This window comes from Dicentrarchus labrax, unplaced genomic scaffold, assembly GCF_905237075.1.
Source record: "Dicentrarchus labrax unplaced genomic scaffold, dlabrax2021, whole genome shotgun sequence".
NCBI lineage: Eukaryota > Metazoa > Chordata > Actinopteri > Moronidae > Dicentrarchus > Dicentrarchus labrax.
In genome coordinates, this window is record NW_026136722.1 from 22749426 (window position 1) to 22776824 (window position 27399).

The following is a 27399-nucleotide window of genomic DNA, read 5'->3' on the forward strand; positions in this document are numbered from 1 at the left end:
GTTAGAACATCTTGGTTAAGTCTGGGCTGGGTTATTTTGGTTATAGGCTGATGTTTTTTTTTATTTAAAGGCATACTATGCAGTTTTCCAGTTTTGTCAAACAGCTACCCCTAGAGTCGCTGCGGAGTACTTGTATTTAACGTTAACTGTCGTAAATACCACTCACAAGAGCCCTCTCTATATACAGCTCTGCGTCTCTGCACTCAAAACTAGGTATGAATTCCTGGGTTCCGTAACTCGGTAAGATGTAATTGACTCTTAAAAATCCCAATTTCAAGTAAAGGTACAGTTGAGAGTTCACTGTTAGCCAGCTAAAGTTTGCATAAGCACAGTTCACAATCCATACGAAATCGCAACCGGACAAAAGACTACGTGATAAATACACCTCACAACACCTGAGTTCAGCTGGCAAACTCGCTTGTGTGGCAAGTTAGCCAATATAACGACGCAAAAACACGTAAGGGAGACGAGTGTTTGGTAGTCTGCTAACAGCTCCTCTATTCTAGCTAGCGAGACATAGTAAATTAGTTGACTTGCATTGCTGGTTCTGCCAGCGGCGTCCCTCCCCAGCTTTGCTATCGGGATGATTCGCTATACTACGAGTTCGTTTACCATCGAAATGACTTCGAAGCTGTTATATTAAGGTAAAAATCTTGCATAGTGTGCCTTTAATGTAAAAAAAAAATAGTTGAGTTCAAATGATGAAGATTACTCCTACAATAAGGGTCAAAAAGATGCAGGAAATGAAGATGATCATATACTGTAAAAAGCTATGGATTTCCTGTGAGATTGGGCATCATTATGAATTGACTGAATCCATGCTGTGATACTGATTAAAACATTTATTAGGAAAATATACATTAGAACAACACATTTAATAAAGGCAACTGCTAACACTCCATCCAGATATCATCATCAAGTATTAATCATTTCTCATTAAACATACAAACAGTAGAAAAGCTGAGCATCGAATGGGGTCAAGTGAAGACACTGTGGCTGGCTCTGATCTGATCTGAGGTCTGTGGGGTAGAAAATAGATGAAACATTATTAAAGATCATTATTTGGATTTCACAAAGTCTTCTCTCTGTGTTTTATCAGAGATGTGTGTATTAATGTGAGGATGAGAAGGGAAGTTTCAGGTAAGCCTGCTATTGTTTAAGCTGAGGGCTTGTCTTTTACTGAGCCGTGAACTGCAGTTAATCATTCATCCAGTGATAAGAATTTTTACTGCCTTAGCCACAGATAATCCTTTCAGTTCCGCATTTAAATGACATCAAGCTGGAAGGAAATAAAGCTACTTGTTTTAAAGCACGCCCTCATGGACACACATAAGAACTTTTATTTTTACTTGTATCAATTTTTTTGGAAGTTGGATCAAGGGAATAGCTGTTTTTATTGATTGTAATTAATAGTTTAGTTTGATTGACTATGAAGACTTTATAATCTTGATTAAAAAAAAGAAGATTACTCAGACAAAATCTTCTGAAACTGGGCGTCCGTGATCTAATGTGCATCTATTGTGGGGGCCCTTGACATGAAAACGTTTGGGAACCCCTGCCATAACCAGTCAATCAAACTTTGCTGATGTTTGGATATTCACTTTCCTACAAAACAGCGAAAACAACAATAATAATTTTGGCTTTATTCCTATGATATTGTGTTTTGTGTAGAAATATCAAGATAAACTTTAACCCCGTTAAACTTGTAGTATTTCTGGGTTTTAATGACCCGAGGAGGGTTTTCATTTCTACAAATACACACATGTTCTAAAGCCTGCTTCTCATTTTTTAACGTTTTTTTATCTCAACATTTGACAGTTTTTAGGGTTTTGTATTGTTTCACTAGCATTAGAATTGTATTCCTGGCAGACAGAAGAAGCCTTTGAATCAGGCATTAGATCTGAGGGACATAAGATATAGCCTACAGAAAATGTCATTGCACAGATGTTTTTAAAAATGTAAAAACGAAACATAGAAAAACTGAAATTTTCCTTCTTTTTTGTTGTGGTTGTTTTTTGGGGGTTACATTGGGGGATGGGCCCTATTTTTTTTTATAAAAATGTATTGTTACATGTGAAATTGAATTTAGAAATGTTTAATGTGTCTAGAAATGCTAATTCTTTCCACAATAATAAATGTTTTATTTGATAGGAGAGATAAGGTCAGTGTTCTGTGATGAGGCCTCACCTGTGGGCCCACACTACGTAGGTGAAGTCTCTGTTGTTGTGTGCGGCATCTCGACGTCACAGCCCGCCACTGAGGACACAGCAGTGTGCGGGGTATCCTCCTGCGGAGCTATCGTTGCCATGGCAACGACCACCTGCTCCGCCCGCGGGGCCACCGGCGGCCCACCGGCCTGTGACCTGCGCCCGCGACCCGCGCTGGCACCGGACGGTCCTCCGTTCCTACGCAACGAGCTCCTGATTCCGCTGGACACGCGGCTGGAGAGGCGCCTCACCGCCCCGCCGATGCCGCTCAAACCGCCCTTGCCCTTCTTCAGTAACCCGACATCATCCTCCAGCTCCGCCGGGGGCACCTCGATGTTCCCGGAGTACCAGAACACCCACCAGATGAGGCTGAGGAAGATGACGATGGCGCCCGCGTAGATGAGCAGGTCGTAGAAGAACACGTTCACAAACACCCCGATGAGGAGCACCAGCAGTCCCACAATGTCAAAGGCTACTGCGAGCCAGAAACAGCACACACAGCGGCCCAGACCCCGGTACACCGGTTCCATGTCAACATACAGTGTGTGGCTCCGAAGAGACGCTCAGGTCTCTGACAGTAAGCGCTTATTTCCCGGAGCCTTTGTGCCGTGGCATTGAGTTTCAGAGCGGCTGTAAGGTGAGCCAGGTGAGGCGCTCAGCCCCGCTCAGGTCGCCCGCCTCGCAGTCACAGAGGTGGGGCGTGGTGCCCGCTGGAGGAGGGGCTACCTGGCCGGTGTGGTTGGGTTGTTTCCCTTCGGTTCATTTCACCGTTTATTTAGTAAACTTTATACTTTTATGGATTTCATTTGAGAAAATCAAAGCAAGAGTTAGAAATATGACCTCAAGAACAGCAGTATCCTTTTTAAAGTGAATTAGTGATTCACATACACAAATCATCGTCCTACATCAATAGTAAGTTTAATGATTGCATAATCCCCAAATAGCAAAAATAGCACATTGCGCTCCCTCCAGCTCCAGTGTACCCTTCCCGATCCCTTCCTCAGTGGAACAAGTTGTAATTTTTTAACTCTCTCCTGCAATTTAATTGCAAAAAAAGTCTAAAAACATCTCAAAATGCATCACATCCCGGGGGATTCTGGGATTGTTGCAGCCTAAAATGTCTTTGGGGGGGCTGATATTCAGTCAGTATTTTAGAGACCCCTCAAAATTTCATAAATCATGTTTTCAGGGGAGCTCCTATCTTATTATAAGGAGCCAAGCTCCCCCTGTAGGTCGCACCCTGAAACTGGCATATTTCAGGAGTCAGGATATTGAAGAGCCTGGTGGTGGTCAAGCAATGCTTGTTTTGTCATTGTTAAGATGAAGAATATGTGTCCCTTTATGGCACAGTTAGCCAGCTTATTCTTTCGTCTACAAGTCGGAATGTAATAATGTGCATTAATGTAACAATAACATAATGATAACATAACCATAGTATGCAAACCAAGGCTGAACTGGACAAAGGGCAACTGCCCCACCACCTAGCCCCCCTGCCAGGTTGTCCATGTGGCAATTACTGAAATGGTAGGGGCCCTAAGGTGGCCCCTGCATTTTTACCTAGTATTTGGGTTAAGAGGTCCAAATCATTAGTGAAAAATGTAATAATTACACTGTAAAAAAAAAAAAAAAAAGCTGAGAAAACTCATAGTTTCAAGGCAACTGTCTTCATTAAATGTTTGATTTCCAGTTCCAAATGACAAGGAACCACATCATTCTTTTTGAACCACCTTAAAACACAAAAACACACACCACCAGGATGACATTACATTGGTAGGGTATGCTCTAATCAGTCCCAATGTTGTCAGTTAGGTAGAACAAAGTTCAGTCCAAGACTGGTTGCCACATCTTAATAAATCCCTCAACAGCATCATGGAGGGTGTGGATCAACTTTTTCAGAGGGAGTATTCTGCCCTTATTGAATTATCTGTGGAGGGAACATGTAAAGTTACCTTCAATGTCACTTTAGACTCATATGTATGAATTAAGCCATTAATTAAAGCGTTGAATGTATGGACTAAGCAATGGATCTGTTAGACCGCAGCAAATAACACTGTAAAAGTTAGTACAACTCAAACTATTTTAGGAAACTGATTACATTAAACGATTTGTGTGTTTTAACTCAAACAATTTAAGCAAGAAAAAATATTTGATTTAAGTAGAAGTAACGCAAATACTTATTGTTAAGGTAACTTGGGTAAATTAAGTTAATTATACCAATTCCATTCAGTTAGTTCAACTTAAAACTAGTACATATACTTATATAGACTCATATGCAGCATTTCTCCAAACTTATTTAAAATGTGTTAACAGAATGTGTCAGAGGACTGACTTAACTGCATCTTCTTTATACAAATGTTTTTTACAATTAATTGATTATCAAAGTGGAAGCCAGTAAATCCTCTGTGGATCTAATCTAATGTGATTGTTTCTGCTGTAATGAAGTTGTTAACAATAGCGTACTTGTTTTTTATGTAACATCACATTTTACCCTTCGGGGGATCATAAAAAATTGGGCATATTATCATGAAATAAAAGCAGAAATCCTAAGCATTATAGTACAGTGGGGCTTTTTGTAATGATATAAACTCAACTTAAGGAAATGAGTCAATGAAACAAACTGGAATTAAATCACCAATACTTAAAATACTGCACAAATTTAAGTTCACTAAAACTGAAATTACTACTTCAACAGTCCATTTCTGAGTTGGGTTTAATTCATGTGAATGAGTGAAGTTATGTTAACTCACTTCCATTATTAAGACGTGCTGTAAGGTTTTGCAATGAGGCGAACGCACAAGGATTAATTAAAAGAAGGACATGTTATTTTGACACTGGAAAGAAACATACCACTAGGAAAAAAACCTGTACAGATACTTAACTCCAATTCCAACATAACTCCAGGTGGTGCCTGCATGGGAGAGGGAGTCTCCAGACTACCATCCTGGTCTCATATAACTCCAGCTTCACCTGACCACAAATCTGTAACACTGAGACAACTAATGCATGCTTTTACCTTTGTGAGGCTCATAATGTCAAATGTAGGTTAACTCAGTTAATAAACTTTCACTTATCCTGCAAATGACAAAGGAAACAAGCACATACAAACGGCTGCACATGCACATACTTGGTGTGCTTTAATAACAGTCTGTTGGCAACATGAAAGAGGAAGTAGTTTAAATATTATTCGACTTTATTTTGTCAACTCATTCTGAAAGACTATATATCCTGCACAAAAATACTTGTGGATTACAATATTATGCTGATAAGTTTCAATATATACTTAAAATTCTTAAAATGGCACTAAATATGGATTTGCTTTACATTTTGCTCAAAATATTTTTTTATTACATCACAGATAGACACCTCATCTCATTCTTTGGACTGGAATCGCTACTATTTCCACACTCTACATTTACAGACTCATATACATGTTTGCATCAGTGTCTCAAATACAGTCGTTATCTCAGCATATTTCCTGTGTTATTTGCATGGTGCACACAGACAGATGGACATGCTGCAGGTCAGATTAGGTCAGATCTGTTAATTCGCTGCTCTTTGGCCTGGAGCCACAGCACAAAGCTGAAGTGTATATGTGTGTTTGTGTGTGTTTGGAGGGGTGGAGTTTGGGAGCAATCAGTGGCTATGTTGATCTCAGAACAATCAGAGACAGATATGTCCAGTAGCATTTCTCTGCCTCAGTAATCCTATTCTAAAGGATTTACATGGCCCACCAGCAGCCACAATGAGCAGAAAGGCTTATGGAGAAATGACAAATAAATAAATAACAGAGAGAGAGCAACAAGCGACAGGGACACAATGACACAGATGGGTAGCACAACAAATTACAATTACAACATTTGACATATTCATCAAATAAAATACAGGACACACATAGATGTAGAAGAGTTTAGGGCCTTGTTCATGCCTTGTACCACAGGGAAACACTGCCCTACAGTTTTTCAGCTTTTAAAGCTGCCGCTGTCATATTTGCTAAAACTTTCAATTTATCCTGACAGTAGTACATAAAACAGATAATCTGTGAAAAAATCAGGTTCCTCTGGCTCTTCCTAGTGCTCCTAATGGGATTTCCAAGAATCCACCAGGTCTGAACAAAAATAACCAATCAGAGCTATGAAAGACACGGTCAAATACTGATGCTTTAGGACCTGTGAATGAGATTCCGCAAACAATTAACTTCAAACCACCAACCTGAAGCACTGGTATTTGATGACCTGGAAATGAGACTCAACAATCATCATTTGTCTTGGCTCTGATTTGTTGTATTCTTCTTGGTGGATCCTTGTAAAGGAGCAAGGAGGAGCCAGAGGAACCAGATTTGTTTCACCCTCCTGTGGGTCTGGGAGAAATTTGGTAAGGGATCAAGACCACAAATGGCATGCTTCCTTTTTCTGTTTCCCAAGCTTTTTTTGTTGCTCCAAATCAAATGTTTTACTGTCACGATTCATTTCAAGTTGGTTGGCTTGGTTTCAGGTTTAACACGCTTCATAAAAGGATTTTCTGGAATGTTAGTGGATGGAATGAATGGGAAATTGACTTCTGGAACTGGAGCTGTTTAAAAAACGGGGGGGGGTCACTGTTGCGCTCTGTAAGGGTCTGGTGGTGACCCTGAGATGGATTAGTCAAATAAACACAACAAAACAACATTAAAAATAAAAATAATGAATACACATATACATACGTATGGATGAAATGGTAAGTCCAAATTCATACCAATAATCATAAAAGGAAACAATAATATAACAATAAAAAACATCCACCCAAAAGTTTAACCTTTGGGTTAAACTCCAAAAGCTCTGGCTTCTACGAACCTATGTGCTCATTTATATAAAAAAATCTGTCCTAAAGCATCTGTCACACACCTGTACTTCTACTTTGTGGTTTAAAAGCATTTGGTCCTGGGTCCCAGTGGTTCCAGTCTACCCCATCAGTCACCTACTTGGAGCCCCTTCCCATGGTGGACCTTGGTAAGTGCCTTGTGCTCCAGGCTCTGTTTGAGCACCGGGATCCAGACCAGGCCGGTGACCAGGAACATAAGACCCACAGAGAGGAACAACGGCCCCAGCAGGTAGGGGACATTGCCCACCCGGGAAAAGTAGAGCAGGGACAGGGTGGTGCCTGATCCAAACAGCAGCATTCCGACACTGATGACCAGGATGGGTTTAAAGAAGAGGAGCCAACAGGATGGAGCCTGACCGCTCTCACAGCGAGGTAATTCCTCATCCTGGAGAGGGTTGAGAGGGGTGGAGGCTTTGGTGTCCTCCCCATCCTGGGAGGAAGGGTCCATGGTTGATATGTTGGAGAGCATGGCCACACTGGAGGATACCCCCCCACAGAGAACACTACAGGTCAGCATACAACAGTTGTCACATTATTCTACATTTCTCTTATTGTCCAAATCCAATGAAAAGACCAATACCAACAAATGTGTTTCTCAGTGCTTTCTGATGTCCCTGCTGTCTGTGGCTCTCAGCTCCAGCTGGTTCCAACTGGAGACGTCAATCTTAAACACTTAATAAAAGTTTAATTTTAGTTCAAATTCTGAAATATTATAATAACAACCACTGGATAAAGAGCCATTACATTTTGTACACACATTTACGACCCCCTCAGGCTGAATTGTAAGCACACCATGATCTTCTGACTTGTCATCTAGCGCCACCATCAGGCCAATTATTATTTGTATTATTTATCCAGTACTTAGTTTTGCTTTATGACCAAATACCTACAAAACTAATTAACATCGAATTAAAATCAGCTGTACTTTGTGTTTAGTGCTACATTTAGCTAATATTAGCAAAACACTAAACTAACTACACTCATTAAGCTAAACAGCTAGCTAGCTACATCAGTCACTGCTTGTGGATAAGACACATTAATCGTTAGTTAGCTAGCTAGTTAGCTCGTGTTTTGCTGCAGAACAGAACACTTGTGATACAGAGCTACAGAGAGATAATGTAAATGAGACACAATGGATACCTAATCTACATTAATCGTTAGTCAGTTAGCTAGCTATATCTGATAGTGTTTTCTAGTGTTGTAGTAACATTAGAGATGTGACAGGCTGTAGTTACATGCCACTATTATCTGTTAAAGGTTCAGTGTGTAACATTGAGGAGGATCTGTTGTAAGAAATGGAATATAATATTCATAGCTATGTTTCCATTAGTGTGTAATCACCTGAACTGTCTCATTGTCGAAATGTGATGTGATGTCATCTATAATTTGTTAGTTCAATTCAATTCAATTTTATTTGTATAGCACCAATTCATAACAGAAGTTATCTCAGGACACTTTTCAAATAGAGCAGGTCTAGACCGAACTCTTTATAACATTATTTACAGAGACCCAACAGTACCACCATGAGCAAGACCTTGGAGACAGGGGCAAGGAAAAACTGCCTGTTAAAAGGCAGAAACCTAGGACAGATCCTCCGGCTCTAGGTGGGTGGTCGTCTGTCTCGACCAGTTGGGGTGAAAGAGAGAGAGAGAGACAGACAGACAGACAGAGGTGCACAGCAATAACAGTAGCAACAACTAATAGTAGTGACTGATGATAATGAACATGAAAAATTGTGTGTGTTTCTTCTGCTGTATTTCTCTACAACACACTGAGAAAACATATATACTCTAGAAAGCTTTGGTGACCTAATGATATTCTGTTGTTTAGGTAATTGACCCAAATCTTTTAGTTTTAGAAACAAAACAAAAAAGTCTGCATTTTAAAAATTGTTCCCAGTAAGCTGTGAACCTGTAGTTGGGACAATGTGAACCATCTGAATCAGTCATTCATTTATAAGCTACATAAAGTAAACACAATAAATAAACAAGTATTAAATGATAAAAAATGTTAAATGGTACTCTCCAACTTACCTTCTGCCTTTCTGTGTGTCTCTGTTGGACGGACGGCGACCACGGCCGGACTGCTGCTGGACAACTGCTCTCACCAAAGCCACACCCACTGCACTGAGCTCACCCACCATCCAGAGTCCCAGCATCCCACTAATCCACCTGCACGAGGATTAGTCATATTCTAATATAATAAAAGGTAGATAGAGAATAAAATTGTACTATTTGAGAAAAAGACATAATGAACAGAGATCCATTATAGCAAAAATATTCTACTACAATTTAAAATGCTGTGTTCACAATCCTACTTTAAGTATCAAAAGTAGAAGTACTCAACCTGCTCCTGTGACTGATATATTATTATATATGGCTGTTAATACTGATTCATCACTGTGTAAGTTGCATTATACTGTCAAGGTGGAGCTTTACTTTATGTACAGTTTAGTCCTATGGTTCCCAACCTGAGGGGTTGAGAGAAGTTCTGCATCGACAGAATTAAATATGGATGACATGAGAGCATCTCTGCTGGTGGCTGGCTATAAAGCCTGCTGCTGCCATGTTAGCAGATGGGACATGGTCCAAACTAAAAAATCACACATACACGTCACATATTATTTCCCCAAAGATGGTTTCTGTCATTTTATGTAGTTCTTATCATGCTGATGTATGTTCAAGTGTTCAATTTTCTAATCTGTTTGGTTTTAGTTATTTGAAGCTATAAAAAGGTAAGTTCACAACATCCATTTTAACTTAATTTGCCAACCATGGAGGCTGCTGCTAAACCCCAACCAGACAGATTTTTTTAAAGGGTCTCAAGCCTAAAAGGTTGTGTATTTTATATGCGTAATTCATGTTTGTGTTTCTTAAGGTAAAATCTCAGTACTGTATCTAACTGGTAACTACAGCTGTGGAGTAAAAAGTAAAATGTTTCCAAGTATAAAGTAGTATGGACATACTTCTGTTTGAGGTAAAGTATAAATAGTGTAAAGGTACAGTGTTTGAGTATATGTACTTTGGGGACACAACAATCAACTATGTTTAAGGCACCAACCCAAAGCGTCTGTGTTTGACAACCTGGGACCCAACAATCAACAACCTTTCTCAGCTCGGATTGGTTTTCATTCAGGCTCGGTGGATTCTTGCAAATACCATCAGCAGCACTAGGAGGAGCCAGAGGAACCTGATTGTTTCACAGATTATCTGTCTCATGTACTACTGTCAGGATATAGTGAAAGTTTCAACAATAATGACATTTTGATTGAAGTTACCTACTGCAGCTTTAAATTCAAATGTACTTCAACTGCATTCACTTTCATTTAAATTTTTCTTACTGTAGCAGTTAGCAGAGCAGACGCCACCTGCTGGTGTATTTGTTCTGTATCAGTGGAATGAACCCGGCCTACATGAGTGATGCATGACTATAAGTAAAACAAGTGGGGATGACACAGCAGGAAAAAAGTAACAACATTTGCACATTTATTGATTCTAGATTAGGAGTAGATACCTTAAGAGTTTGGAAATACTTTTTTGGCACAACAAACATATCTTCTCCAGACATGCATTAAAGGCAAAGAATATGATTATTGGACTGTATATGTATAAAGACATACATTTGTCAAGGGTTTTAAAGTGAGCAGGAGATTTTTGTGTAAAAATAAACTTGTCAGTGCTCTCTGGTGAACAATCTGATATGGTGACACTGTTTCTAAATCATCCCAAACATATCTTAGTACTTCTGAAGTGGCATTTGTTACCCATGACACTATTGTACTGACTGATAATCTGTGATAATATAGACCCAGCTAATTTAATGTAAAGGTCCAGTGTGTAACATTTAGGAGGATCTATTGTCAGAAACATAATATACATAGGTATGTTTTCATTTGTGAATAATCACTTGAGAGGTTGACTTAGAATGAGCTGTTTTTAATGGACAGAGGGAGTGGGTCCTCTTCTATGGAGGCTGCTATAGATAGGGAAGGTCACGTTTTGAGACCACTGTAGTTTCTCCTTGCGCTTGGAAGGGGAGGGTGAAGTGAGGGAGTTGTGACTCACTGCTAGAGGTCACTAAATCCAACACACTGGACCTTGAACAGTAAATTAATAAATGCTAATTTTATTTTTTACATTTTCTATATATTTAGTGAAATTGTTCAACATGTCCCCAGACAATGTTTAAATTGAAAACTGCATTTTGAGGAGTTTCATGTGACCAACCGGTGCTTCGTGAACTCCACCACCACAAAGTCAACTTCAGCATGAACTGTGAAATATGAAACCAGACACAATGTGGTCTGAAAATGAACACTCTTTGTTTTCCCAATTTATTATTTTATTGTCATAGTTGTTTGCTTTAATAACATTTGAACACGCTCAAGCACACTGCCAGAACGTCACATGAGAAACCAAAAAGTGGGTAAAAGCAAAGGGAGACATGTACACCCAAGATAAACATTTTGGTTTCAACTGGTTTAAGTTCTTTCAAACAATTTCTTTTGCAATTTTACTTACTGAAAATCGTTTTCTATATTCCAAGCAAAACCCTGGTCCACATCTGTTTAGAGATATAACTTCTGCCATTTTTCATTGTCATTTATGAGCAAGAAAAAAAAATATCTGGAAGAAAAAAAAAAATCATGTACTGATGAGTAGACCAGAGGAGGGAGGTGGGAGAGGTGGTGGTAGGGCTAACCCAGAAATGGCATAGCTGAGCTCTCAATATGAGAAAGCTGACTCGTGTGGACTTCATCTTGGTTTGTCATTTGCTTTAAAAACAGGTTTTTTCTTTTTCACGAGTATTTTTTCTGAAGCTGATCTTCGGCACGCGGAAGGGGGGCGTGACAGGGAGGTGCCGTCGCCGCTGACAACAGTGTGGGCGGGTTATGACCGAGCTCCGCCCGTTCCTTCTCACCGGGACTCGCAGGCAGCTCCATAGTCTTCAGTCCCGCTCGGCAACCAGCTTCAGCACCTTACCGATGGCGATGGTCTTACCTGAAACACACGCAGACAAAGAGCATCACAGTTCTGGCTCAGCTTCACTAACAGGAATCAATATCAAATTGATTTATTTAAATCCAATACTGCCTAAAATGTGCTATCGGCGAGTAATTGTGTCTGCACTGATCCCATACCATGTCATTTATTAGCCTAAAATGGGACCCTGCTACTTTCCAGCATTTGCCATTTTTGTTCGGACTCTGAAGGGTTGACCTGAGCCAGAACTTACAATGACAGCAATCATACAGGCTTAGTAGTATACACCTGCTAAAAACTATAAAAAATATCGACGGAAAAATCATTAAATCAATTAATGTATTATGCTACTGATAAGATTTCACTGTGCAGCTCCATTTTGATCAGATTATTTTAATGCTAATTTCAACAGTTAAGGATCAACTGAGGACTTATCAAGCTATGAATGACGAGTGAACGTGCCAGGAAACAACAAATATGATGACGATATCGTTCCAATTAAAATATTTTTGGTTTACACGAGTGATAATGTTGGAAACTGATTAGCTGATAGTTTTTTTTAGAGAAGAGTCACCACTCTGTTGGTCAACAGAAAAGTGCTGGCGGTCGTACAGTAGTGTCACAGAGTGATGCATCTCGGTAATGACAAACAATCTTTGTCTGAATGCAGACACCAGCTGCAGAGAGCAGAAAAACTTTTCACTGTAGCGTTACTGAGTTAACACTCATCTACAGCTGCCATGTTAACAAGAGACAGCTAAAAGGGTTTCTAACCTCTTAAAGCTACTACCTCAATCATTTGCACATGGCTCTTTGCTAATAAAAGTGTTTTTCTACTTTTATTCTATTTTATTTGCGTATACATGCATTGTGAATTTCACCATGTATGTATATATAAAACATTCCTTAATGAGGACTATTGAGCACTTTGGGCACAGCCATTTCCTCTGGAATTAATGAAGTTCTAAGTTGGCCCTAAAATTTAGCCGGTACTATGCTGTTTGATGAAAGATTATTATTATTAGATGATTTTGGCATTTTGAAGACTACAGAGACTTTGTGTAGGTTCAGTTATTGAGACTGGTATAACTCACATTAAGATTATGGTCTAATATGACAGCAAGAGTAGGATGATGGTGTTTATTATTAGTTAGCTGTAGAGCTGAAATTATTAATGACTTGATTGAACAATCAAATTGGTTGAACAAAGCAAGATGTTTGAAGACATCACATCAAACTAAGTTATTTTATCACCATTTTCTCTGACATGTAGTAAAATAATTTGTTAATCAAGAAAAGAATACAGAAAAACAAGTGTCCTTCGAAGCTCTACCTTCGTCCCGTAAGGTAAACCGTCCCATCTGAGGAAAGTCTTTAAAGGTCTCGAGGCAAATGGTTCCTGCCGTGCGCAGACGGGCGATGCAGACCTGGTCCTGTTTGACAAATCGTGGTCGTGTCTTACTCTTCTCTCCCGACTTCTTGTCTACCAGACAGATTAAGGCCTGTGGACGGAGCACAGGGAGACAGATCATCAGCACAGACACAACTATAATACAGTCAATAGTCCGGAACATCCACCAGTTACATGTGCTAAACCAAAGAGCTGTGATAAAGAACATTACACCATTAACACTCAACAAGTCATTATTCCTCAACAGCTTTAATAAGGGGCTGTGCAGGCCTCATGTGTTGGAGTTCAAGTCTTACTGTAATTTGCACTTCTTCAATGCAGGTGTGAATGTGAAGGACTGCGTTGTAACCTGGACAGATGATGGATTTGTGTTCAATGATGACAATCTGTGAGGAAAAGAGGGATTACAGTGATTATGAGTGAAGATCCAAAAACAACACACATTCTGTCACTAATGAAGGCTCCCAATGCAGCACCTAATTTCTACTCCGCTGGCATCTGAGCAGCACCACAGCGCAGTTTGCTCAAAGGTAACCAGGTAACACAGGGTGTGTACAGCTTTTTAAGAGTAAAATCCAAGCACCAGGGTGCAACTTTAATGTTTGTTTTCTACTTGCCCAGGTGGAAAAATCTACCCGCCTGCAGTCAATTTATACCAACTGTTTTATTTATTGGGGGTGTTCAAATAATGAAACATAAGCTCTTAGCACGATAAACCACCCGTTTACCGCTTTGCTCTTGAACTTGTGCAAAAAAAATAGGGATTTTTTATAAATGAAGGGGGAACATGCCAGGAGACAACAAATATGATGACCAGACTGTTTCATTTCAAATATTAAAAGATTTTTGATTTACATAAGTAATGATGACCGAGCTAAAAAAAAAAATAAAAAAAAAAATTTTCATTATAACTTGTTGTATAATAAAAGCCTTAAGGCTATTACAGTCCAATTAAAACACAACAGTTAAAATGAACCATTTCCCCCAACTTTTAGGAACAGATTGACTTCCTAGTCCTACAACCACTATGTGGTCCATCGATGGCAGGATCAAAATATACATTTTTGTCCACCAGCCAAATGGATAGTGAATGGAAGGAGAAAAAGTGGTTTACCATCCTAAACACTGTCACTGTTGCTGGAAAGTGAACCCTGGTCTTTGCATTGTTGGGTGACCACTATACTATACTATACACTGAACGAAAATGTTTTCATGGAACCCCTAAAGTGCACTTTCATCTGATCACCATTTATCACAATATGTGCTGCTCACATACAAATGAACTTGAATGAGCTGCTGCGGTGATACTGACCTGGGCGTCGAAGGTGCGCCCTGAGTGGCAGAGGTTCTCAGCGTTACACAGGATAAAGCCAGGCAGGATCTCCTCCTCCTCAATGCCCTTCAGCCGCAGCTTGAGGTTTTCACCTGGTCCAGCATCGTCTGTCTCTACATCATCTGACAGGAGACTCAACACCTCCACCACATGCTGCGTGAGGAGAGAGGGCACAGACAGAAAGGTGGAATGAGACCAGGAGAGGGGCGGAGGGAAGGAAGATGTGTGCAGTTGACGGTGTAAATTAGACAACATAACCACAAAAGACAGAGCAGTAGTTGCATTTGAGAACAGTCAGGCAGAATGCATCAGTTACTGGCGTTGTAGAGCAGATATCAGTGACAACAGGGCCACACTGAGCATGCATTTCTCATTAAGAAAAGGACAATTTGTTTGAAGTTAAATGTGATGTGTAGGACTTATCTGAAGGTATCTAGTTGACTATAGTTGTTAGTAATTATATTTACATTGTTTGATTTATTTTTTCATGACTCCTGGCAAGTAGCCCATTATACCTGTACTTCATTACTCCAGCCATGAACAACATGACGTATTTCAGCAGTGTTGACACAAATGATGCATGATAAAACTAACATATTATAAATAGTTAGTATGTTTAAAACATTTTTAACAATTTTATGGACATTCTGCATTCACACTATTCAACCAATAACAAGTTATGCGGTTAAGTTTCAGGGAAGTTTTCGCTCTCATTCTTGTCTTTCTCGGTTCCAGCTAATAGGAGAAAAACCCTGTGGCATATCTTACCCTGTTTGGCATCATGACCAGCTGCTGTGCTTTACTGATGGAGCCTGACTCGAGTTTGCCCAAAATCACAGTGCCCATGTCCTGATGAGAGAGTGACAAAGAGAGTTACAGAGGAGGTGAGAGAAGAACAATGCATTCATGTCAACCAAAGACATCACCCATCATCATGGAAACTCAACTCCTGTTTAGAGTGTATACACAGTGATTTAGCTTAATGTCTGAGACAATGACAGTCATTGACACATACCACAAACCAAACTGTTCATAATGTCAGTGCAATGTAAGTGCACCTTACCCTAACCCGAACCCAATTCTCTACACATAATGAGAGAAGAATGCAGTTTTCCTGTCTGCACATTGAACACATTCCCTCAACCCAGTGAGCACCAACCAGGATTGAAACATTGATTTCTAGTTGAAAGCTGGATGATATTCGGTCTGAATGTCTGAGACCTTGTTTCACCCACCATCAACATGTTGCATAACAAATGTATAATTATTTTGATCATTTGTTCAGTTATAAGTTGACAGAGTAACAATATTGATTAGTGTGAAGGCATTTCTCCAAAGTACCTGGAAGGGTAACTGTGGTCTACACAAAGAAGTAATTTCAACTCATTTGATATTCTATATAAAATATCAAATGTTGAACTATATTGGCTGTGTGCTGCAGGACATGGTAATGGAAGGAGTTCTATACATTAATGTAAAATAAGAAATTGAGCTTACTCAAGTACTTGGGCGTACTGATTCTAGCTTCGACTAGTGATAGACCGATTAATCAGGCCAGTTATTTGGCATTTTGGGATGTTTGGCACTGACTGATGTTTGTGCTCATCAGGCCAATAAAAAAGATCTGCAGGTAGTATGATGTTAGTGCTGTTGTGAGTATTAGGAAGATGCTTTAAAAGTAATGACTTACAATTGTAGGTGAAAGAAATTATGAACCAATTTCATACACTTTTAATTGGTGACTATAGTCATTTATTGAATGTCTTCAACTGACAAATGTTCACTGGGTCCTCTGAACACAGTTCACAGTGTAGTATCAAAACAGTGAGTGGGCAGAATCTGTGTACTGGTAACAGTAATATATGTTTCTTGGCAGATTCCAACAATGACTGACACCATTAATCAGGCGCCTCAATCTTTCTAACCACTAGAGAGACAACAATTATCCATGTCTCCATATCTAATGCAGACTAACATTTAGGCAATACTGGACCTAAAGAAAGTTGAGATGTGTTTGGAAACATCTCTTTATGAGTGTCAGTGTAAACATATGAATCAAGCAGGGGGTAAAAACACAGATTCTTACCTTGTATTTGTCTACAATGGGCAATCTGACAGGGCCATCACTTGATCTGTTGAAATGTGGCAAACTGTCCAAGTGTGGAATGAAAGGTAACCCTCTGAAATAACAAAATATGGGCAGCATTTAGTATGGAACAATTAGTTTCTGTCTATACAGTAACTGTTAGTGACAGTGAAGAGATTATGAGGAGAAACTGGAAGACTTACGTATACCAGGAGCACATGTCAGTGGGCTCCTTCAGGTTGGCCCCTGTCAGTCCGGAGCACGGCATGAAGTGAATGTCTTTCTTCGGGTTGAATCCCACCTTCTTCAAAAATGGCACTAGTTTCTCCTTACACTCTTCATACCTGAGGGTTCAACAACAGGAGGGACGTCAACACTGATATGACAGAAGACATTTCATAAGTACAGTAAGTAACAATCTACACCTCTGGGTACATAAAGGGGGACAGGATATTAGAATAACTCTCTACATACTGCAGTCCAATAAAAACACCTCCATCCAGAGAATGAATGCCTGTTGTGTCTGGAGGTGTTGAGGTCAGGTGGGAGTATGAATAGTACACCAGTATAGTGTCTATACTGTATAAATACAGTCCTACCTTAGTTTAAAAGTGAGAGCAAAACAACCACCAACATGTTTACCTATATAGGAAACCATGTTACTGGGAGAATTCAGGTCACGCAGTAAATTAGTTTTAAGCTAACCTTTCTATAGCTCTGCATACATGCAACAGGTCAGTAATCAGATCTCTTATTCTTGCATTTTAGTGATATACGCTACAATTTGCCGTTTCCTGAATTATTTTTGAGGGTAGAATGGTCGAGGCAGACGGTCACCCACCTAGAGTCGCAGTCTGTCCGAGGTTTCTGCCTCTTAAAAGGAAGTTTTTCCTTGCCGCCGTCGCCAAGTGTTTGCTTATGGTGGGAACTGTTGGGTCTCTAAATAATTTTAAAGAGTTTGGTCTAGACCTGCTCTATTTGAAAAGTGTCCTGAGATAACCTTTGTTATGAAGTGGTGCTACACAAATAAAATTGAATTGAATTGACAGTCCATTGGCATTGGAAAGATGTGATTAGATGCAACTGGCAGGGTGTGACATGAATTGATGCAAAGATGTGTCTCCTAAACTGTGAGGTGAGTTTTAAATCTCCTTTTGAACCTCTTTATGTCTCCTTTTTATTAATGTATAACATCTAACAAAAATATATGCAAGAGGAAGCACAGAGAACAACAGATGACTCTCGATGCACACTGTCGTGTGCACATCCTAGAACACAGAAGCTGGGTTTCTTGTACGAGCTGCTGTTTAGGTTTGAGATGAGCCATACACTCCTGTTTGATCAGTATTGTCCATTTACCCACCTCTCAAGGCTCCAGTTGACTGTTGGATCATCCATCTTATTCACCAGAACTATCAGGTGCTTGACACCAGCCGTTTTGGCCAACATGGCGTGCTCCCGCGTCTGTCCGCCCTTCTCAAAACCAGTTTCGAACTCGCCTTTCCTGGCAGAGATCACCTGAGGGTCAACACATTCATTCAGTGATTGGTTTTATCTACAAGGGCTATGAAAACACAAGGGTATAGGGTAGCTCAGTAAAAGATCAGCCTACTTCAAGTTTGGGCTGTAGTTCATGCCCTAAAAAAAGTCACAAGTCCCAGTGGGCTCTGCAGTATGAGGCAGGAGTTTTCCATACTGAACGTGGCTGAACATGCCTTCTTTTAAACTGTTAGCAGTATAAATATCAGGACTTAAGCATGGAGATTCTTTCTGTTTATGTTTTAATAACAGTGATGTAGCCGATCTCCTGACAAGTACACATAAACTATGTTGGTGTTTCAATGATGGCGAATAACTCATTTTAGTACTCATTTTAATTAGTCTTTATGGTTCTTGAGATGTTGTAGACTACAGGGTAGACAAAGGCCTATAAGCTAATCTTTGACCTGATGTTCCACTTTAACTTAACAGTTTATCAATTAGAGCTGCACCTATTAGTTAGTTAGTTGAATGATTAGAAGAAAAACTGATGTCTTTAATCCTCTATGACAGTAAACTGAATATCTTTGGGTTGTGGACAAAACAAGACATTTGAGGACATCACCTTGGGCTTTGGGGAATAGATACAAACATTTATCAAATTTTCTGATGTTTTATTGACCAAACAAATATTAAATTATTGAGAAAATGATCAACAGATTAATTGATAATGAAAATAATGTAAATAGCTGTAGCCCTTTTAACAACATTGGTCATCTTCTTGACTCACCAGAACAGCCAGGTCTGCTTGTGATGCACCTCCGATCATGTTGGGGACAAAGCTTTTGTGGCCTGGAGCGTCTAGGATGGTAAAGTGCTTTTTGTCCGTCTCAAAGTATGCTCGGCCCACCTCAACCGTCTTGCCTTTGTCCCGCTCCTCTTGGTTGGTGTCTAAAGCCCAAGACAGATACCTGGGAGAAAGAAGTCATATTCTATTGTTCATTTGGTCACTAGCACGAAATCAGACATTTTTCAAGGGTTGACAGACAGACAGACAGACAGACAGACTCCACTCACCAGGTTTCCCGGTTCTTTTCCTTGGCTTCTCTCTCATACTTCTCTAAGGTTCTTTTGTCTACCATGCCTGTTAGATACCTGGTGGAGAGGAAGGGAACAAATGAAATGTACATGTCAAAGGCCTGATGTGGTGAATGTACTTTCACTCATTTTAAGAAAAGGCAGTGAACCAAAAAAGGGGGACTACTCACATGATTTGTCCGCCAATGGTGGACTTGCCAGCATCTGGAGAGCAAGCACACAGAGCGAGTTCAGATTAGACAAAACGGTGACATCACATCATCAACTGCACATTGAAGCTTTACCACAGCCCCTGGCTAATATTCTGTTACCCCCTTTACTTCTCTAATTCAGTGTGAGAAATGAGCTTGCTGTCCAAACAGTATGTGGAACCTAGACTAAAAGTAACACAGTCTACTATGCATGTTTTTCCAAGTCCTCTCATCATCGCTCTTTGTTTGTCCATGTTTGAACAGTCACATCCCAGTGGTTGTACACAGAACACAGTGACTGGCTGTGCTGTTATGCATTCCTGACACAGCAGACCAACTACAGCCTCAACCTGCTCCAGACAGGTTGACTAATATGGCACTTTGTTATGAAGCAGGCTGCTACTCACTAAATGAGAGTCATTATGTTGTGTAAGAGTGGGTACCTTTCTAACACCTTAACACTCCATGTTGAGTGATAACAGACCATAGTGTTAATGAGTGCATTATAAACGTGTTAGGGGACACATCACTGATGACAGAGTGAAGGTATAATCTGTTGGCTCAGCTGGTAACATACATATCAGTGTCTGCACTCAGGGTTTCTGCAAGTTGCAACAGGTTCAATTTAAGACTTTTTAAAGACAGATAAGAATGCAATGCAAGACCTTATTTCACATCCACACTGGCAAAGACTGAAGGATATTAAGGAAAATCTGTATTAGTTCCATCTCACTTTCATTTTGTAGTTGTTACAGCATGGTGATACAAATTGTTCCCAAAACACATTTAAGAAATGATCATGTAAGTTACGGGTAGGTCTGCTACGGATACATTTAACCCCAGTTCTTTTCTTCCTTTTTAATGACACAGGGTCCTCTAAGTGGCTCAGGTTCATTACAGCAGGTATGTGACACTCCATGTTAGCTTGCTTTTGTGTTGCACTTGGCTGTTTTCATCACAGCTGATTTTTCAAATGTAGTCTCAGTGGTACAGTCTCAGGCAAACTGACAACAGTATACTACAGTTTTCCTCTAACCATGACATTCATTTGGCCACAGTCTATCAGTAACACTTCAAATCAAGTGAAACCTGACTTTATTTTGTTTTGACCTACAAACAAGGTGTATGCACTGACCTACGTGTCCGATGAACACAACGTTGATGTGTTCCTTCCTGGGGGCGTCTGGCTGTGTAGGTGGAACCTTGGGTACTGGAGCTTCCTCCTCCTCCTCTATCATCATCTCTGGAGCCGTCTCCTCCGTTGTCGCCGGCACTACTGGCCCCCGGTCCCCGCCTCCTGGCTCCTCCTCATTTGGCTCAGCCTCTTTCTGGTCCCATGGCTCCTCTGTGCTCATCTCTGTGTCGCCATTCTCCACTGGAGCTGTACAGCCACAAACACATCATTCAGGGCCTCTTCATTCATTTCGATAAACTGATTAAAATCTCAGCCGGGTGAAATATAGATAGAGCTAATCATTTGACATGCCAAAAGAGCATAACACAGGTGAATATCAAGTTTTTTTAATTCATTTTCTGTTACTGGAAACATTTTCTGAGCTGCCTTTGTCACAAAAGACGTTCACTGTAAACTGCTGTGATCAGTGTCTTGGGAAAAAAAGGAATGACTAGAAACAAAGGCACTCTTAATAAAAATCAGGGTGTTTTTTCAGTGGCAGTCAGTAAAAACTAGGGGTGGGTAAAAATATCAATTCATCAATGCATTGCAATATATTTTTTCCCAATTCAATATGGATTCATTAAATCCTCTGAATTGATTCAAGTCCCTGGCCAGTGGGGTCGTGGTGAGCAACACCTTTGTGTGATCTGCGTTGTACAGACGGAGGCCGCACTCGACCACACAACAACAACATGGCAACCAAAGCAGGTAGTAGCAGTGTAAAACTAGCGCCTTCAACTTCCCGCGCACAGAAGATAACGGAGTCTGTGGCCGTCTTCATATGTAAGGACCTACGACCGTACAGTGTCGTGGAAAACGGGGGTTTTAAGAAGATGGTATACACACTGGAACCACGATACGCCATACCAACACGCAAACACATGACGGAAGTCGCCGTCCCGAAGCTGTAACTGACTTATTACTGAATCAATATCGAAGCATTTAAATCAATATCGAATTGTGAGGTTCTTAACAATACCCAGCCCTAGTAAAAACTAAAAACAATTAGCCCAAAATATCCTAATTGATGTTAGAAAGCAAACGGTTCCAGTCCAGTTTACCATGTAACTACTGCAAAAAGCAATGACTACATGTTTTACCTGTGACTTAGAAATAGGATATTACCTAAAGAAATACCCAACACATTCTTTAACAGTTTTTTCGCTGCTTCCCTGTCCTGTGATTGAAGTAATCAGCAGGATTGGTACTGTGTTCAGGCTGGTCTGTCGGTTTGTAAGGAAAGTGTCCTTTACTGATGATGGTCAAACTAAAGCAGCCAGCCAAAGGTGGTGTTTGACTAGATTTCACAGTTTACATAAACATTCACTGGCACTCAATGTCTGCTAAACAACTCGCTCTGGATTGTAGTTTTAACCTCTGCCAGTGTTATATATATCATATTAATATATTTCTGCTTTATGCTATCTTTATCCAATCAGGAACTGATTTATGAATTATGTTTAGCTCCATGCTTCAGTTTGACAACCGCCTGGTATAGAGTAAACCTTCACACAGGCCTTACAGTGATAGCCACCATGGCATGCCATGGTTTCAAAAGACAAACAAAGAGGGAATGAGAAGAAAGGCCACCACGATGCAGCAAACTGTTTCTCAAATTTTCTCTATGAAATGCAGTACTACAACAGCAATGAAAACTTAACACCAAAGGAGGCGACAAAATAGGAAACAATGACAGTGCTCTGACATAAAGCCTCCTACTCAGTTCAGCAGTACTGCAGACAAACAGATCCTGGTTCAGTGAGTTACCAGCTCTGGTTCCTCACAAATCTATTTAATCGGACTTATAAAAACTAAGTTAAGTAGTTACATTACTTTGCAACAGCTGCTAAGCATCAAATGCAGGTAAACTTTTGGTTTGGTGGATAAAATAAATTAAATAACAGCGAGGCTTACATTACTGAGTTTTTGTGTACGAGCTGAGACTAATGTGACCTCACTGTACACCGTACCCATCATGACAACATCAAATGAAAGCAGCTTATTACAATTTGGTGCTTTCTACACAATGTCTTGTCAGAAACATCTACTTTTCAGGTTTTTAGACATGTGGCAACACATTCCCGGTGTGAAGACACAAAAAAATAAATGTGAAGACAAAGAAAAGACAGATGTTGGCGTTATTTGCGAGAGGTGGTGTCTGAACGACACCGGAGCCCTGAAATCCTGCTTAAAATACACACCACTTGGGAAATTAGTACACAGTGCTCTTGATTTAAAAACAATACAAGGGAGTGGTGCATCTTCTCAGAGGAGCATCTTTGACTCAGTTGTGTGTGTGAATGTGTGCACACTACTCACAAACATTGCATTTACACTAAATGATGAATGTTTATGCTTCGATCAGATCATAAGAGCAACCTCTGAATGAGGTTCTTTTGTACAGTTATTATCCAAGTCTACAGAAAAGGGACAAAGCTGCAGTTCAGTTAGCATGAATGCACTGCTTCACATTAGGAACTGACACTGGCCTGTTTAGGATTGGGTCCCAACACAAGGTGCAGCATGTAGAATGTTCCCAGTCTCCTCTAATGACGCAACATCTACCATGTTGTCCAAGTGTCCTTTCAGGAGAACAATCTCTAGCCTCTTACTGCTGAAAACACACCTGCTTCTCCCAGATCTTCAGTCACATACCTGCCTTTGCCGGACCTTTCTACCATCATTTATACTTCTGTGTCAGGTAACGGTTAGATTTGGAAAGACTGCTATATTAATCTTAACTGAATATAAATTAAACAAATGATGTTGTGTTTTCAGGTTGTTTCACTTAATGTTGAGACATTTATATTTTAGAGGCCAGAAGAGATTAAACAGTTAGTTCAAAGAAAATTAAATTAAAAAAAAGGGGGGAAAATCTTATATTCCTTATTTCCTATTCTGCTAATCCCCACAGCTACACTAGATTTAGCTTGTGTCCACTTTGTGGGTCCTAACGCATTAAAATGATATTGTATATTTTATATAATTTTAACAAAATGTTTTTCCGTCACGTCACTTTTGTGTAGCTCCTATCTTACTTTACAAAATCTTACAAGCATCGTTAATCCTTAGTTAAACAACCAGGAGTTTCCTTACTCTATCAAAAAACCTCCCACATTCAATATGCCTTAAGTACATTTGTGACCTTGTACAATGTCAACCAGTGGTTTAGAAAAAGTTTTACTACCTAAATATTTGGTTTTTCACCATGGAAGAGATGTTCTCGCTCTTCTACCAACTGGCTTGGGTAAGAGTTTGACTATGTTATATGGTTGCTGATCTGATTGGTTGAAGTTTAACTGTGATAGACAGATGGTTCAGCCAATCATGTGTCACATATTTTCTGAAAGTACCTGCTCTTTTCTGTTTCAGTTTCCAGTTTTTAAACAATTTCCAACGACAACTTCCCAGGTGGTTCTCTATAACAATCCATCTGACAGTCGGGTTAAAATTCTGATGTAAATATTTTTAAAATCATATTTGCTTTATCATCACAGTAGAACATGACAGATAATCATCAGGTTTCTGCAAGAATCCACCAGGCCCGAAGAAAGGCAACTAGAGCCAAGAAAGATAGTTGATTGTTGACAGCTACAACCAAAAGAATATATTTATATTTGGCTTGGCTCTGATTGGTTGTTTTCATTCAAGGTGGATCCTTGCAAATGCCATTAGGAGAACTAGGAGGAGCCAGAGGAACCTGATTGTTTCACAGATTATCTGTCTCATGTACTACTGTCAGGATATAGTGAAAGTTTCAGCAAATATGACAAAAAAAAACTTTATAAAAAGGTTAGCTATTGCAGCTATTAACACAAAAAAAGGGAAAAAATACCCAATGTGGCTGCACACTACTACGCGGTAGATATCTCACATCAAGAGAAACAAATAATTTATAATCACATTTTACAAGCTTAGAAGTCAACTCGATTTTGAAAACCGCAAGCCTCTCTAAAGTACTCCTGTACGTTTTGTGCTGTTATCTGCCACTAAAACAAGGCCACTGTTTAAAGTGATAATGAAACAGAGCCCCAGTCAATGTGACAGAGATAATGAAACAGCCTGAGACAAAACAAAAGATAAACAGGTGTCTAAAACGCACTGTTCAGTTAGTTTGTGGTCAAAAGATGCAGATACATATAGACAACACTGCTGAAAGAATACAGAAAGGGGGAATGGAGGCAAAGAGACCTGCTGTAATTGGGTCTCAGTAACTCATGATGTAAGTCAATATAGGCTTTGTTAATCCTGTCTGTTCAGTGTGGGCCTGCACATGTCGGACAATGAGGTAAGCAGTAACAGCATGTATGTGACACACAGCACAGAGGGAAATCCCGCTTATACATGGACCCCATACGTACCAGCATTTTCTGACCCCTCCATGGTGGATATCTTTTCAACAGCAACTGAAAAATAAACAATGCTCAAGTTATTTCTAATTTGACATGAACCCAACTGACCTCCCCTAGCTACAGACCAAACTCAAATACTGAAACAGTGTGGGAATTTCAATACTGAGTGTAAATCTTTAAACTGTGAGAGTTCAAATGAAAACAAGGGTATTATTTCATGTTGCATAAACAGATTTCACTCTGCCTCCAGAGGCCACCTTAAAGGTGCATTAAGTCATTTTTATAAAAATTATATTTGCTGAAACTTTCACTATATCCGGTCAGTAGAACATGAGACAGATAATCAGTGAAACAATCAGGTTCCTCTGACTCCTAGTGCTCCTAATGGTATTTGAAAGAATTCAACAGGCCTCAACAAAAACAATGAATCAGAACAAAAAAGATGTTAAGATGCTTTGGGCTGGTGGACACAACAATTTATTTTATTTTTTTACATTTTATCCTGCACTAGTACCATCATGTAGTTAATGTTTAACCAAATAGGACTTTTTTTAAAAATAAAAGTTGCCTACTGTCACTTTAACAGATTTCACTATGTCCACATGCCAACTTAAGTCAAAGCTGGGGAAAGACAACAGCTTTACATTTCAAGTTTGTGTTGGAGAAAAGTTCCTTTGGGCGACATTGCCCATGGATTGCATAAATGGGGACACTAGTGGAAGGTTTTGGAACCCGTGGCATGCGGGATATGACCAACACAGTGTCTGTCAAACTATTTATTGGGAGCTCTGCAGATATGGGATATGCTAACATAAAATGAAAGCGTTTTCCAATGAAGGCGGCCGTGTTGCTGTAGCATTCAGCCCCGGCCAGGTCTGCCTTCACGCGGTTTCCAATGACACATTTTGCCCCACTCTTGACCAGCAGTGCGTCAGAACATCCACGTCACACCAAACACTCACGTTCCCACTCATTTCTTTCCAATGACGAGCCCAGCGTTTACTATCAGGTGAAGTCGGACTGTTACAAAATGACAGAGGTGACCGCCAGCACCTCGATTCTTGGTTCCATGTGCTGGTTAGAACAAGCAGTTGCTCTGCCACACGCATGAACTAAACACAGATACAGGCGTTCAATTGTGAAACCACACGGGCTAACCAGACCGCTAGCTAGCTTCCGCCGGTTCGTTGTAACAAGCTAATGCCGGCTGTGTTGCTGCCTTTAAAGACAGTTAGGACAGTGTTCGACAAGCTACAGCACCACTGCTTCAGTAACGTTAACATTGCAGGTTACAGTTAAAGTTAAACAGCGTCCGGCATACCAAGTAAATTACAGTTACACCAAACAGCCCGGCAACTAGCTACCCTAACGTGTGTCGCGCTTCAAGGAACGCGTGTCTGTACAGTGGCTAGCAAGCTAGCAACTACCCAGCCCAGACTGCCGTTAGCAACTAACGTTAGCTAAATGCTAGCTAGCGTAGCTCCCCAACGTGACTGTGAACTTACCAGCAGAGTCGAGATTCTCCGAATGTGCCTTAATGGCAAAAGACGGAACAAATTCGGCGGCGTTTACATTGGGCACAAACGGTTTAGCGTTCACATTTAGGGTTTGAAATGCCGACTCAAGTTGTCCGTCGATTGTGGCCTCCACATCGTCCTCTTGTTCCCAGGAATCAGGGGCAGTGTCTCTCGGGTCCATCGTGGGTCTTGGATTTTCACTACTGTGAGATTTGAGCTACGCAGTTCTCGGTCTACGTAAGTGTCCGCCCAAAACCCGGTGTTAAGGTCACCCCTTGGAATGATTAGGAGCGTCCCAACTTGAAGTGCAATGTTTTGTCTCCGATTCCGGTGAAATAAAACAGCCGGTTTCTGTCGGTGAGACGCCAGAGAGGATATTCGACTCAGCACTCCCAGAGACAGTCCGCGTGAGCTAATGCGTCCCGTCAGTCGACGTGCTACCCGCAGTGACCTCTGGGATATGAAGTCTTATTCTAAAGCGGAAAACATTTGTCTTGAGAGAGTCCCGACGGCAAAAAAAACTACATTCCCCAAAGACTAGAGTTAACGTCAGCAGTTTGTGACCTTTTCAGGAACCGCAGATTCGATTAAGGTTTTCTTGTAGCAAACATGGATGTATGGTAGCAAATGGAGAATGACTTATGCTTAGTTAATACAACTCGACTCACTCACTAATATTGTGTATTGATTTTTTGGGGGGGTTTGGAAA

General features: G+C 40.3%; 3 protein-coding genes across 5 annotated transcripts; all 3 read right to left on the minus strand.

The window, feature by feature from the left end:
- Positions 1-827: 827 nt before the first annotated feature.
- On the minus strand, positions 828-3354 carry si:dkeyp-72e1.6 (transmembrane protein 238-like). The gene is made up of 2 exons (XM_051387056.1): positions 2188-3354; positions 828-1019 (listed from the first exon to the last, which is right to left on the minus strand). The coding sequence occupies exon 1, from the start codon at positions 2735-2737 to the stop codon at positions 2201-2203; it is 537 nt and encodes a 178-aa protein (XP_051243016.1). The 5' UTR covers positions 2738-3354; the 3' UTR covers positions 828-1019; positions 2188-2200.
- A 3440-nt stretch (positions 3355-6794) lies between these two features.
- LOC127355823 (phosphoinositide-interacting protein-like) lies at positions 6795-11226 on the minus strand. 2 transcript variants are annotated; one of them, XM_051387059.1, is made up of 2 exons: positions 9098-11226; positions 6795-7540 (listed from the first exon to the last, which is right to left on the minus strand). In XM_051387059.1, exons 1-2 carry the CDS (start codon positions 9220-9222, stop codon positions 7153-7155), a joined length of 513 nt encoding a protein of 170 aa, XP_051243019.1. In that variant the 5' UTR covers positions 9223-11226; the 3' UTR covers positions 6795-7152. The 2 variants fall into 2 exon arrangements, with proteins under 2 accessions (XP_051243019.1, XP_051243020.1); XM_051387060.1 differs by lacking the exon at positions 9098-11226 and adding an exon at positions 7649-9082.
- A 157-nt stretch (positions 11227-11383) lies between these two features.
- On the minus strand, positions 11384-27109 carry gspt1l (G1 to S phase transition 1, like). 2 transcript variants are annotated; one of them, XM_051386905.1, is made up of 14 exons: positions 26679-27108; positions 25183-25227; positions 20780-21025; positions 19624-19657; positions 19433-19510; positions 19146-19326; positions 18240-18394; positions 17080-17220; positions 16877-16970; positions 15559-15639; positions 14770-14943; positions 13754-13843; positions 13380-13548; positions 11384-12064 (listed from the first exon to the last, which is right to left on the minus strand). In XM_051386905.1, exons 1-14 carry the CDS (start codon positions 26869-26871, stop codon positions 12012-12014), a joined length of 1734 nt encoding a protein of 577 aa, XP_051242865.1. In that variant the 5' UTR covers positions 26872-27108; the 3' UTR covers positions 11384-12011. The 2 variants fall into 2 exon arrangements, with proteins under 2 accessions (XP_051242865.1, XP_051242866.1); XM_051386906.1 differs by lacking the exon at positions 25183-25227 and having other exon boundaries at positions 26679-27109.
- Positions 27110-27399: the final 290 nt, after the last annotated feature.